The 14,259-nt window shown below is 41.7% G+C and overlaps 1 protein-coding gene across 10 annotated transcripts in view; it reads left to right on the top strand.

The window, feature by feature from the left end:
* Positions 1–14,259, top strand: part of NCAM1 (neural cell adhesion molecule 1) — a 357,436-nt gene that overhangs the window by 218,921 nt on the left and 124,256 nt on the right. For 2 of the 10 annotated variants that reach the window (XM_081544723.1, XM_081544724.1), the window contains exons 1-2: positions 5,918–6,090; positions 6,865–6,974. The exons of the other annotated variants lie outside the window; for them this stretch is intronic. In XM_081544723.1, the coding sequence (XP_081400849.1) occupies positions 6,089–6,090; positions 6,865–6,974 (112 nt within the window). In that variant the 5' untranslated portion in view covers positions 5,918–6,088. Of the gene's footprint in view, positions 1–5,917; positions 6,091–6,864; positions 6,975–14,259 lie in introns of those variants that run through there. 10 annotated transcript variants of the gene reach the window in all.

A 14,259-nucleotide genomic window follows, 5' to 3' on the forward strand; every position in this document is an offset into this window, starting at 1 on the left:
TGTCTTCAAGCTTATTTTGAAATTTGTGTTCAGATTATTTTCTCTAAACATTTTTTACTGATTACTTCACCTGTAAACAATTTTTGCGTAGTCACCCTCGATACATGTGTATCTGGGAGTTTATAATTTATATACATATGTCATTAGCTAATGCATGCATGTTCAGTCACTCAGTGTCTTCTGACTCTTTGCGATGCTATGGGTTGTAGCCCGCCAGGCTCCTCGTCCATGGACTTTTCCAAGCAAGACTACTGGAGTGGGTTGCCATTTCCTTCTCCAGGGGGTCTTCCCGATGCAGAGATCGAACCCACATCTCCTGCATCTCCTGCATTGGTAGGCAGGGTCTTTACCCCTGAGCCACCTGGGAAGAATTACATCATTATCTAATATCTCAAGCCGTAATATTAATATATACTTAAGGCAAGGTTCACAAAAATGAGTCAAATTTGTATCTCAAATTATTTTGATGATTTCAAAAAATTTTATTGATTTCTGATCAGCTCTTGAAAGATCATTCTTGTTTTATCTCTTATATCTGGCATAGTACACTCTGCTTTATTATTATTATTATTATTAGGGTATAGTTGTTGCATTATTAGGATATAGTACATTGTGTTAGTTTCTGCTGTATAAGAAAGTGAATCAGCTATGTGTATACATATATCCTCTCCCTCTTGGACCTCCCCCCCACCCCCAAACCCATCCCTCTAGGTCACCACAGAGCAACTAGCTAAGCACCCTACCTTATACAGTAGGTTCCCACTAGCTGTTTTACACAAGACAATGCACATACATCAATCCCACTCTCCCAGTTCATCTCGGCCCACCCTGCCATGTCCACACACTTGTCCATTCCCTACATCTGCATCTCTATTCCTGCCCTGCAAATAGGTTCATCTGTAATGTTTTTCTGGATTCCACATACATGAGTTAATATACAATATTCGTTTTTCTCTTTCTTACTTCACTCTAGGTCCATCCACGTCTCTACAAATGATCCAGTTTCATTCCATTTTATAGCTAAGTAATATTCCATTGTGGGGCTTCCCTGATGGCTCAGTGGTAAAGAATCCACCTGCCAGTGCAGGAGACACGGGTTCGCTCCTTGGGTCAGGAGGATCCCTGGAGAAGGAAATGGCAACCCACTCCAGTATTCTTGCCTGGGAAATTCCATGGACAGAGGAGCCTGGCAGGCTATTCACAGAAGAGTCAGACATGACTTAGTGACTAAACAACAACAACAGTATTCCATTGATAGATGTGCCACATCTTTATCCATTCCTCTGTCAATGGACATCTAGGTGGCATCCATGTCCTGGCTATTGTAAATAGTGCTGCATGAACTCTGCCATTTTCTTGTTGTTCATTTGTGCTTTCTTTGTTAGTATTATATTCAGTCCCCAGTTTCTTTGTGGAAATCTTTTTTTTTAAGCCAGATGTCCATTTTGGGAAGATTGGCGTAGTTAAAACTAGGTAATGTAACCCATAAATCCACTTAATGGGGCTCAACAAAACAGCTGTGTGTGGTAACATACAATGAAAGGGAGCAGAGGAGACTGTTTTCATCATATGTCGTTGTAGAAACCCTCAGGCTCCTTGTATACCTTACCTGACCAGCCAACCTGTCCACTGGAGACCAGGTGACAATATCACTATCACTGAATGCATTTAGAATATTAGCAAAGCTTAGCTTTTTTAAAGTTTAAGAATAGACGGAAGTGGCTCTCATATTGCCTTGTTATTCCCCAGTGGATCATCTCACAGGTCTACAGGGGTTCTCATTGTCCCTTAGTGCCCTTCTCTCTGGTCTGTCACCGTCTCCATAATGTTCGTTCATCAATATTTTTGGTAGGTCACCTACAGTAGGTATTCATTTCAGTCTTATATGAAAGTAGAAGTAAAAAAAGATACACGTGAATTACTGGAACACTTAAAACCTCTCTGTAGGTTGACATTGACTTGTTCATCAGCCCTCTTGAGAAATTTTTTAACTAGATATGAATAAGCCTATTTATACTGACAGCCTGCCCCTAGTTTTTCCATGTGGGCTGGAAGGTTTTCATAAGACCCAAGAGTTGAGTGCTTTGATTCTAGAAACCTACGTGGCAGTGATGACTGCCACCTTTTGGTCTCTGGCTTCAAAGGGTGCAGAAGCTCGAGATTTGGGGTTTGTTTGCTGTTAATTGATATGTAATGGACCTATAACATACTAGTTTCAGATAGACAACATAATAATGCAATATATGTAGGAATGAAGCATGGTTTTAAACCACTCTTTTTTCTAAGTGCCAAACACGTTACTCCCTTTTGAAAATTGGGACATTTGCATGTCTTCAGGGCTTCCCAGGTGGCACTAGTGGTAAAGAATCTACCTGCAGTGCAGGAGACAGAAGAGACATGGGTTCAATCCCTGGGGCGGGAAGATCCCCTGAGGAGGGCATGTCCACCCACTCCAGTATTCTTGCCTGGAGACTCGCTTGGACAGTGAAGCCAGGTGGGCTACAGCCCATAGGGTCACGAAGAGTTGGACACGACTGAAGTGACTGAGCACCTAGCACCTTCCTCTCCCCTTTGCCACAAAGCCTAAAAGCTATATACAGGTGTGCCCATGGCTGCACACAACTCCTCCTTGAATAACCCAAGTGGAGGTTTCCAGGGCCTGGAAAGACACATGTGAAATAGGTGGATGCCCTATTATTGCAGCCTCACCTACCTTTGAACTCTGCTTCTCTTCACAGTGTTTATCTTTGCTGTTTGGAGACTCATTCTGTGAAACAGCTGCTTTCTCTGTCTTCTGTTACTGTCCCATCCCCCGCCCAGACTGGGGTTCCCTGTTCCCCTGGTAGTGGTCAGGTTCGAAGTGGGTGGAGGGGCGCGTACGGTGTATATAGCTAAGCAATTCTCAATTATTTCTCTAAAGTGGTATTTTAATGACTTCAGATTTTATTATAAATTTTCAAAAAAATAAGAAAATGGGAAAAATAGCTCAATGGATACCTATATATCAACTACTTAAATTCAGATTACTATTTTACCACATATGTTTCATCTCTGTGTTTTTAAATAAACTATCTAAAGAGTTGCAGGCATCATGACACTTTGCTCAAAAATACTTCATTATTGCATCTCCTAAAAATAAGGATGTTATCCCTAAAATAAGGTTATGTTCTGACATAACTGCTGTGCCATTTTCATACATAAGAAAATTAACACAAATTCTCTAGTATCATGTAACACCCAGTGTAATTATCCCTTCGAAATGTACCATATATATTTCCCCCCAAACTAGGATTTAATTGTCTCGTACACTGCATTTGGCTTTTATATCTCAAATAGTTTTAGAGTTTTGACTTTCTGTTGTGAAGGAGGTGGGAATAAAAGATCTGGATGATTTTCAAAAAAATATTGAAGTCTCATTTTACATGAATGATGACTTTTTAGATTAAATAGATTATTGATCTAGATTATTCCGGTGGTTTTTTACTGGGTAGTAAATGGCGCCGGATATGTTAAAGCTGTAAAATATAGAAATCTCCCAAGTGTGCACATGAACCACATCTCAGCAGACACAGTCTGTCATCTGTAAATGTACACAAGACACTTAGTGCTTTGATGCTATACGTGAGAAACCATCTTGTAAGCAGATAGCGTATCAAGGGTTTTGGTTCAGCACTGAGAATGGATTATAATAGATTGAAATTAAATATGATTTAAGGGACAGGAAAATGGTGCCGGCTAAGTAAATAATTGATTCATCATCCCCCAGTTAAACCTGGCAAGTTAAATTGCAAGGCTGGAATTGAATGCTTGGTAGAACTCCTCTCTACATTTCAATCCCAGTAAAAATCATATAAAAAAGAGAGAAAAATCAAAAGCCATTCAAAGAAGGGGCACGTTCCTTGCTGTGTCTATTTACAGCGTGACTTCAGGGGTCTTAATTGTGCTGGGGAAGTTAAGGAAATAGCTGTCACAGAGAACAGAACAAAAGAGAGATCTGTGGTTGCTTGGAAATCAACAGATTCAGAAGGCAAGTGACAGCATCTTTCCTTTTTTGCTTTACTCTAAATGATGATGAGGTAAGTAGGGTCACTGTGACTTCAATGAAAAGGCCTAGCGAGGCCAAACTAGCCGCCGTGTGTTCTGGTCCCTCTGTGGCTGCCGCTGGGCTCCTGAGTGACCTTGGTCTGTCGCTTCAGCTGCCAGCTGTCTGTGTCTCTGAGTCCTCAGCTGTAAATACAAGGCTTAGATGGAGGATCTCTGAGGTGCCTTCTAGTTCTTTACATCTAAGATTTTGACAACTAGAAATCTCTATTAAGAAGTTTTGTTCTGCTTTCCTTGTGAAATTATAACTGATCTTTGTCATGTTGACCCTCCAGGATTACTGTCTCCTACATGCTTCCTGAATCAACAAAGTATGTGCTTAGTTTATATTAAATGCGTACAATTGGGACTTCCTTGAAGTGGTTAAGACCCTCCAGTGGTTAAGACTCCATGCTCCCATTGCAGGAGTTCAATCCCTAATCGGAGACCTAAGATTCCACATGCCGCATAGTGTGGCCAAAGGAAAGAAAAAAATCCTCAGTGCATATAATTTTGCTACTTCTTAAAGATTAGTAGTCTTCCCCTAACAGTTTATTAGCCAGAGTGTTTTGTTAATCAGAATAGTTCATTCTGGGTCCAGGTACAATAAGATAAATTTTAGTGTAATTGGGAAAAGATTTAAATATTTAAAAAGTGGTAGAACCACTAATACACTTACTACTTAAGAGCTCTTAATTCATAGTAATTTGGCAACCTAACAGAAAAAGACCTGACCCCACTCATTACTCAAGGCAATGTTGTGTTGAATTTTAATTATAAAGATTCAGTATTTGTATTTCTAGGTTGGCAGAATGTGTACTATATAACAGTCTTTAACGTATTTCTTAGAATTTTTAAGCTTCATATTCTTTTTCATAAAATAGGAATAGTTTTTCTGTCAAAGAGTAGTAAGGATGAAAAGAAATCACATTTGTAAAGTGTCTGCTGCATAACAGGTATTGAGAAATGTTAATGATCATAGACATTGTAGTCCCACAGGATCGTGGGCAATTTCCTTCTGGGTAGAAGATCCTCCAGCCAATGTACATGATTAAGGAAAACAACGTTTACTACTTGATGTCCATCATCTTAGCTGTATCGGCACCTCCTCATCTAACTCATAATCTAAGAAAGGCAGATACCTCCTCTTAGTTTATTATCAAAAATATAAATAATTCAAGCTACATGAATATTCTGTCTGGAAAAGATTGACACCCTTTCATTAACTCTTTCAATTTTACTGGCCCCAGGAATATCAAGAGCAGCTGCCTTATCTTTAAATGTAAACATGTAATAATAGGAACAAAGAACCCACAAAACAGCACTTTGTTATAAAACGTGATGATTATTCTTTATATTTGAACCGGGGCTGGATCATGTATATAGAAGCTGCAAATGGGGAAAACCTGATAAAATTCAGGAATCATGCCCATGCTAGCATTACAGTACATCACTTATAATTTTACAACAGATAAGAGATTTAGCTTCTGTTTCTGAAATAATTACAAGAAAAATAATCCGAATCTTCCACTCAATTTTTTATCTTGAAAACTTGAAAATATTCTTAACTCTCTTAATAAAGACGACTTCAACACTGATAATAGGAAGAAATGAGAACCTCATTATTCCGTCTTGTTAGCTCTTTCCCCCTTTTTAATGACCTGTCTAGCCATGGTCTTCTTCATTGCTTTACAGTTGGAAAAAGGTTACCTTTTGATATTTTCCACACCTGTTTAAAGAAGTGTCTCTCTTTTTGCTTCATATGTATGTGAATTGAGGTCACAATGGTGTTACCCTTGTGTGACTAAGAGCACAGATTTCCTCCCTGCCCCTCCCCAGCCTCCCACCTGCACGTCCGTACAATCAGGCAGGAAGAGGTAAGAATCCCTGATCATTTAGGCCCACAACCCTCTGGAGGCAGCTTCTCCAACCCCGGCTTCTGGATTCATCTGAACACAAGCAATGGCCAAGACCTTGATCCTGGTGACTCTCCTTTTCCTTTTGGAAAATGTCAGTATCTTTGGTTTTAATCAAAATTGCTCGTAATCTGGCTTAACAATGCCATAAAGGCCTTGGTTTACTCTGCCCCAGGTGAATGAAAATATTTGCAGTGAAAATTAGGTTATTAGTTTTATAGCCCTACCTACTTCAATGCCTCTATCAAGAATATGAGAAGAGATATTAAATCTCAAGTTTTAATAAAATTATTGACATCATTGGGAAGCTTTATAACACTTGACATTTGCTTTCAGTGTTGGGGGAAATAGAAGGAGAGTAAATTGATTTGGTATTTATTTCCTAGGTTGGAAGACGACAAGTTACTTAAACATAAAATATGTGCACTGTCTTTGGATGCAATGAGCAGAAAGGGTTGTTAGTTCTGAAAATGAACATAAATTCTCAAATAAAATGGATATTTTGGTAATGTTAATAATGTAATTTGATTGCTAAATGAACCTGTTTTATTATATTCATCATCAGATTCCTATTGTCACCCTTCAAAATTGATATAAAGTGATGTTTGGACCCAGAAAACATAGCTCATGGGTGAAAATACAGATAAAATAAATGCAAGTTAATGTCTTTCCAATACTGTGTTCTCAGAGGTGCTTTCTCTGCTAGAGTTTAAAGAAAAAAACTTTCAGGATAATGTCTTGAATGTGGACTTTCTTGCGGAGAATATCTGTCTTGTTTCCTAGTGGAATTTGCTTCTAGTTGTAAATGGTACTGAGATTTGGGGCCAGGGCAGGGATGAAGTTGACGGCAGTTATTTTCTGGTCACAGGCAGGTCTGGGACTGCAGAAGGCATGGTGAGGGATTGGTGGGATGGAGGAAAGCTTGGGATCCAGGAGCACCTCTGTTACTACTTTGGCAGCTCAGTCTGCACATTAAAGGTTGGTTTAAATTCTAGATAATCAACGCATAAATGTTCCTAATACAATGCAGTATACCATGGACCCAAATCATTGGAGAAGTAAGTGCTTATTAAAAGGTCAACTCCCCAACACTAGTGGTCACAGGTCTCTAAAGAGAACTGCTCATTGAAAACAGGAGATATATTTTCCTAAAGAATTATCTCAGTCAACAGGCTCCCTGGTTGGGCTATCAGATGGCTTCCAGATTCTCTTGGAAAATGCTTGCTTCTGTCATGACCCACTTGTGTTTTCAGGAAAAGACCTACAAAACTGGTACAAAAGCCAGCTAAAATGCAGTTTATTGTATCTACTATTCGTATACCATGTGCACAGACTGCCTGAATTCTTCTTTTGTCTTGTCCTACTGAAGATGATGCCAGCTTATTTACCCCAGCAGTGTTCTTAATGTAGATGTTAAATTGTGCAATAGATTTTAAAATGAATTTTTAATTACTTTCTGCTATTCTGAGCTCATTGCAATCAGCAGCCATCTTGCTTAAGGATAAAAACAAAACAAAACTGGCTAGCTCCTGGGAGAAGCAAAGGCCTCCAAAAAAAAAAAAAGCAAGCTTTTGCAAGTGTCGGATACAGAAGCCCATTGTTGGTGGCAGCTGCTGGACGCCTTTCCCAAGCACAGGCCCAACTGCCGGGGGGTTTAGGAGGCTTAGAGTTTGCACTGATAGTTCCCCTCCTCTAATGAGGTCACCTCGGTACAGTAGGTGGCATGGCTCTGCTAATGGAAGATTAAAAAATGCGGATTGCAATGGCAGTCTTTGTTTCCAAACAGCACCAAGAGGTAGAAACAGGGCAACTCCTCTACAGATAGGTATCCACACAGGTAGGACGCGTTCTTTATTGAGTAACACCTAATGCTGTTTGGTGTTATCTTTTCTTAAGATTAGATTGAGGTGGGTGGGGGATTGGAATGACACTGGCTAGGAGTGACATTTCTCTAACACTTATTTACAGCTCTGTCCTTTACAATTCTATGTAGTCAGGATAAGTCACATTACCCACATTATGCCAGTGAAAAACCCACAGTTCAGAGGGTGTAAATGACCTGTCCCTTGGCCACCACTTTAGGCTCCATCATCAAAATGGAAATAATACCTACCTGGGCTGCTGCTAGAATTTACTGCGTGAAAATGCTTTGAAAATGGATAAATCTTCTACAGCTATAATGCCTCAGAATGATTAGTCCTAAAATATATTTTTCTGTAGGTACCACACAGAGAATGGAAGCAAATAAACATCTTCCCAGCCCTCTTTCACTTTTCTTGCCAGCATCTGAGAGAAGAAGCCTGTGTTGGGGACCACAGCGCCCTGGGCGTGGCTCTCCGCAGCCAGTCTTTGCTCTCAGAGGCCCTGGATTGCAGTGCCCGCGTTGCCATGACAACAGGCAGAGCTGTGCTCCTGGCTGACCAGATCTAGAGCCTGGTGACCTGGTTGTTTTCTGTTGGTTTGTTGGGCTTTTGTTTTGAGGTTGTTTTGTTTTGTTTTAATTAACCAGAGCAGACTCCGTGTCTCACTCGGATTGGCTGTTGTCTTAATTCCTGAGTATTTCTTGGATCTGCATTGTAAGCCAGTATTTCTCCTTTCCCCAGATAGTTTTCCTTAGCAAGTCAGGGTGGAGTGTGTAAAACAGCAGACAAGATTCTGCTTGAATTCCAGCCCCAAACTGAAGAAGTAGGCCCTTGTCCAAGTGAAAACATTTGCCAAGGTTGGTCAAGAGTCAGAGGCTCTAACCCAAGCTTTTGTACATCTCCTTACCTCCTATTTAATTCACGCGTACTTCTATGTATGTAAGTATCAGATATGGGGACAGATCCTTTCAGGCACCTCCCTCAGCCCTTACAGCAGCTATGGGTGGAGAGCATCACTGTCTCCTTTGTACAAATGAAGACATAGCAGAGTCTCAAGGAAGGAGTTTTGCAGCAGTGCAAGGCTCTTTCACTAGTGTCCTGGTTCTCCATCAGGTCGTACCAGTGGGTCTGCTCAGAGGGATCACAGGTAGCTGAGACCAAAAGAAGCCAATGGGTGACCATTTCACCTCCCCATCCTCCCAGTTTTGGCTGAGAGCATCAGCATTCTAGCTCCTTTGAAAGAATGATGTAGTTAGTAACCAGATTGGGACACTGTCTGGTCCCAATTGACTAGAGTAGGTTGACTATTCAGGCACTTCTAAAGGGAGGAGCTTGTGCTGTCTCCTGATCAAGAATTCTGGAAGTCACTCGGTGCCTGCAGTACTTTGCATGGCAGTAGATTCTCCACTGGACCCTGCATGGGTCCGGCCAGTATGGGTGCTCTCCTCCAGTACCAGGGTACACATCACCCCGGAAAGTGTGGCCAGGCCTGTGCTATTCTGACCCATTAGGGGGAGATGGTATACCTTTGAGCAGAACAATGACACGTGAAAGAGAGTTCAAAAGGATTAATCTGAGTGTCAAATGCAAAATGAATTTAAAAAGGAAAGTGGACTCAGAGAAACCAACTGGGAAACCATTGTAATAATCCAGGTCAGGGAGGAGGATGTCTGGTTGAGGACAGGGGCAGAAGGAACAGAAGAGAACAGGCAAATAGAAGAGGTAAGCTGAGGAGTCAGAAGGACTGATAACTACATTGCAGGTTTTAGTATTGTGTGGCTGTAACTAACAGGCCTGTGTGTGTGCGTTAGTAACTCAGTCATGTCCAACTCTTTGCGATCCCATGGACTGTAGCCCATGAGGCTCCTCTGTCCATGGATTTTTGCAGGAAAGAACACTGGAGTGGGTGGCCATTCCCTTCTTCGGGTGATCATCCCGACCGAGGGATTAAACCTGGGTCTCCCACGCTGCAGGCAAATTCTCTGCCATCTGAGCCACCGGGGAAGCCTCTATCTCTCCACTATCTCAATCTCCCTGTCCTCCAAGTGAAAATGCTTTCTTTAAATATTGACAACCAAGATTAGCTTATTTTTTACATTCACTTTTTAGTGCTTCATTTAATTACTCGTATTGTTACCATATTGCTTTCTGCTACTTTTCCTTGCAGATGGATTAGCTAAGCTTTGTTTCTCAGCCAGAGAACTAACTGAATTACTATTTATAATGCCGTTTCTATGGAAAATGAATTATAAATTTCAAACAGCCTTGAAAATAGAATTTTGGATTACAGAGTTGCTGACTTCTTTTATTGTGTTTTATTTGAAAAAAATATTCTGGTAGAAGATCTGAAATTGACTCTCAGAAGAAAGGTGAAGTTGGGAAGCATATATCTGGGAGTATTTGCATAAAAGTCAGAATTTAAAGGGCTGGGAATGATTAAAAGTGGACAGTGAGAAATGTGAGGCACAGTGAACACCTTTGGTTCAGCCACTTTAGTACTGAAAGGAAAAACAGTATAAGGTCTGCTTCATTTAAAATAAACTATGTAAAGCCTGGCTCAACTTTGCTATGGTAAAAAATAATTTTTAAAAATATGGAAGTAAAGGACTTCACTGGTAGTCCAGTTGGTTAAGAATCTGCCTACCAGTACAGGAGATAGAGGTTCAATCCCTGGTCAGGGAAGATTCCACATACCGTGGGGCAACTAAGCCCATGCACCACACCTACTGAGCCTACACACCCTAGAACCTGTGCCCTGCAACAAGAGAAGGCACTGCAATGAAAAGCCTGCGCACCGCAACTAGAGAGTAGCCCCCACTTGCCATGACTAGAGAAAGCCACATGCAGCAATGAAAACCCAACACAGCCAAAACTAATAATAATACATAAATAATTTTTTAAAGTAAATTGTTGCTTTAGACAGGTCCAATTTAAATGAATATATCTTGAGTTATGAAACTATGAATTAAGATACCAAAAAATGTAATGTACTCTTTGAAAAAATAGAATGAGTTACACATAGTAGTTCAAATTGATTTTAAATCAGTCCACTTGGGTGTAGCAAATGAATGGTTACATGTGTGGTCTTGTCTATATGGAAACTGAATGAGGCACTTGGGAGCTGGTGAGCTATGCCACCAGCCTGCTCACTTGGTATTTCCTGTTGAGAAGCTCACTTATGATCGAAGTTGCTCTATTAGATTCAACGGAGCAGGTCTTTATTAAGCATCTTTCATATGCCAGCACCAATCTAGGCACTGGAAATAGGTAAAAATCATGCCACTCTTTCCTTGCCATTCAGGAATTTATCATTCATTTGAGGAGGCACAACTAATACACAAAAGACAATCAGAGAACTTAAAGATGGAGTATGTTCTGTTCCCAGACTGTCAGGCAGTTTTTACTGTTTGTTTTTTTTTTAACAGTTTTTTACACATCAAGAGAGAGATCTCTGAACTAAAGGAGCCTAAGTAGACTGTGAGAAGGAAGAAGGATGTGGGATAAATTTGAATGGATTCAGGGCAGAATGAATTCAGAAATCTAGGAAAAGACCTCCTGTGTAGGGAGGAAAGGATGATGGAAGACTTAGGCCTGAGGTTGAATGAGGCTGGCAGATGGAGCATGCCCATTTTGGGGGAGAAAAGTCTAGATGGTTGAGATGTGAGTAGGTTTTGAAGGCCTTGGATGCCTGGTTGAGGGATCACATCTTGATCTGATACATAGTAGGAGCAGGATATGACCAACAATACAATAAGACATTGAGCACATAATTCTAGAAGTAGGAGCAAAGCCAGGTAGGGTGCTGGTCCTCCTCCCTGGGACATCATGAGCCACGTGGGTGCTCTGAGATGACAAGCTTGAGAATAATGACCTTTTTAAAGCCTCTTGAATCAAGGACCCGAGCCCTAAATGTATTAACACAAGGGGAATGGCCTGAGCCTGAAAACACCAGCTGAAATCAGATTAAAAGAAATATAGAGGCCTACCAGAAAAATTCTTGCAAAAGAGAGACTGAAACTGAGGGCCCCTTGTCAATTTGCAAAAACCGTGGGCCAGTCAGGCAGTTCTCCTGGGAGCTCAAGAGAGCGCGATTACTGCCAAGTCAAATTGACCATCTTCATGATCCGGAAATCATTCCTTGTAAGTGAAGATGTACTCTCTGCTGGGAAGGCTGAAAGTGACTAGTCAATTGTATGTGGTCAGGAGACATTCCACTGCCTGACAAATTCTGTGAATTGTTCACTTACAAGTCAGCTTGGTATTGGGTAGGAAAAGCCACAGCATTACCTGACTGAGACACATTTTTGAAGACCCCACACTCAGCCCAGTAACTGAACAAAGTTGAAATGATGGGTCAAGGGCACCTATATCTGTTTCCATCACCCTTGTCCTCCCCTTTGTCATCAGCTTCCATGGAAGGCTCTTCATGGAGGAGCAAGGTTCTGCTGGAAGACCCAGGCCCATGTTAACAACTCTCTGCCTTCACTTTCACTCAGCACTGTCGCTCTCATCAGCCACTGTGGCCCCCGCGGCGCATAAGAGTCCTCATCAGGGCTGCAGGTGCAGGGAGTGGGAGGTGAGAGGGATGGAGGAGGCACAGTGGGTATTCGATCACGTCTTGTTTTGTCGCTAAATTGTATCTGACTCTTTGCAACCCTGTGGATGGTAGCCCACCAGGCTCCTCTTCCATGAGATTTCCCAGGAAAGAATATTGGATTGGGTTGCCATTTCCTTCTCCAGGGAATCTTCCTGACTCAAAGATCGAACTTGAGTCTCCTGCTTGGCAGGTGGATTCTTTACCACTGAACAGCCTGGAAAGTCCTCGATCACCTCTAACTTTGGGCAGGACACTCCTGCCACATTCTGCCTTCTGTCCAGTAGAGAGCACGCATGGGAACAGAACCATGTGAGTGAAGACTGGAAGTGGGTTCAAGAGAAAGTCCGGCTTCCCAGTTGGTGCTTGTGGTAAAGATCCCACCTACCAATGCAGGAGACGTAAGAGGTGCACCTTCCATCCCTGGGTCGGAAAGATCCCCTGGAGGAGGGCACGGCGACCCACTCCAGTATTCTTGCCTGGAGAATCCCCATGGACAGAGGAGCCTGGTGGGCTACAGTTCATAGGGCTGCAGAGTTGGACACGACTGAAGCAACTTAGCACACGGTGCAAGAGAAAGATAGGACATAGTTGGAAGCAGCCAAAAGTTTAAGAATCTTTTTAATGAGCTCTGGGAAGACATCCCACGCTGTCTCTAGAGACAGCATAATTGCTCTCTGAGCTTCACGGTCAGAGTTTAGGCCTCACTCCTTGACATAGCCTGTGTGTGGGGTGACAGGCCTTGCCTTTGAAAACATAATCCAGGTTTAAGGGCTGCAGAAATCTCAGTGTGGCCTGGCTGCATTTCTGCCATGCTGCATTTGTGAGTTTCTGCTTCTGGCATCATGGTTTACTTTTTTTTTAAGCAAATGGAAACTACAGCTGCTACACATCCCTTTGGCATCTTCTCTTCCCCATCTTCTATATGAAACAAGTTAGTGTAATATGTTCTAAAAATATTTGTGTAATGCTAACATGTTTTCCTCTTGAATACTTGATCGTGGCAGGCAAATAACACCTTTACATGGTTTTGCTCTTAAAGGATCAGGACCGTCCTAACCAAGTTCATCTTGCTTTTGCTCCTATCCTCTGTGAGGTTGGAGTTCACTTATTGGAACATAGAGCGCTTATAAGCTATTTATTTATTCAGCCAACAAAACTCTCTTTGACACCTATTGCTTCTAGGTGTTGAGCATAAGAAAATTTTTGTAAAATTTGCTCCCTGCCTTAAAGAACTTACAACATAGCGAGGGAACAAGCAAGTAAAGAAATAATTGATGCATCATGTGACTGTTCAATATAGAAACCATGATGTTCACTAAAAGCTTGGAAGAAGATTTTAAGGATCTGGGAAGACTTCGTTGAGGGACGTGGATTTTTCAGTACATGTAGGAGTTCATGAAGTTGAGAGCAATGAAGATAGGTGTTTCTCCCAGAAGAGGAAGTGTGTGCAGAGGTGGCAGTGAGTGAAGCAGCGCAGTGGGCTGGAGGGAACCAGCACCTCTGTAAGCCTCGGGTGGGAACATGCGTGAGGAGGGACAGGAACACAGGTAGAATGAACCCATCAGTGTCTTTATATCCCATTTCAGGAGCTTCTGCTTGATTATCTCATTAGCTGGGACAGCAAGCCATTAAAGTGTTACCCAGTGTTAAGGAAGGAAGTGGCATCATCATGTGTGTGCTGTATAAAGATGACGCTGATGTAAGAGAGGAATGGATTTAGGGGTCAAGCAAGACGCAAGGAAACCAAGTCAACTCAATTGCAGTATCTCGGTGAAATTTGTAAGCGCGTAACTAAAACAGTTGG

This window comes from Giraffa tippelskirchi, chromosome 11 (assembly GCF_054371585.1).
Source record: "Giraffa tippelskirchi isolate mGirTip1 chromosome 11, T2T-mGirTip1v1.2.pri, whole genome shotgun sequence".
NCBI lineage: Eukaryota > Metazoa > Chordata > Mammalia > Artiodactyla > Giraffidae > Giraffa > Giraffa tippelskirchi.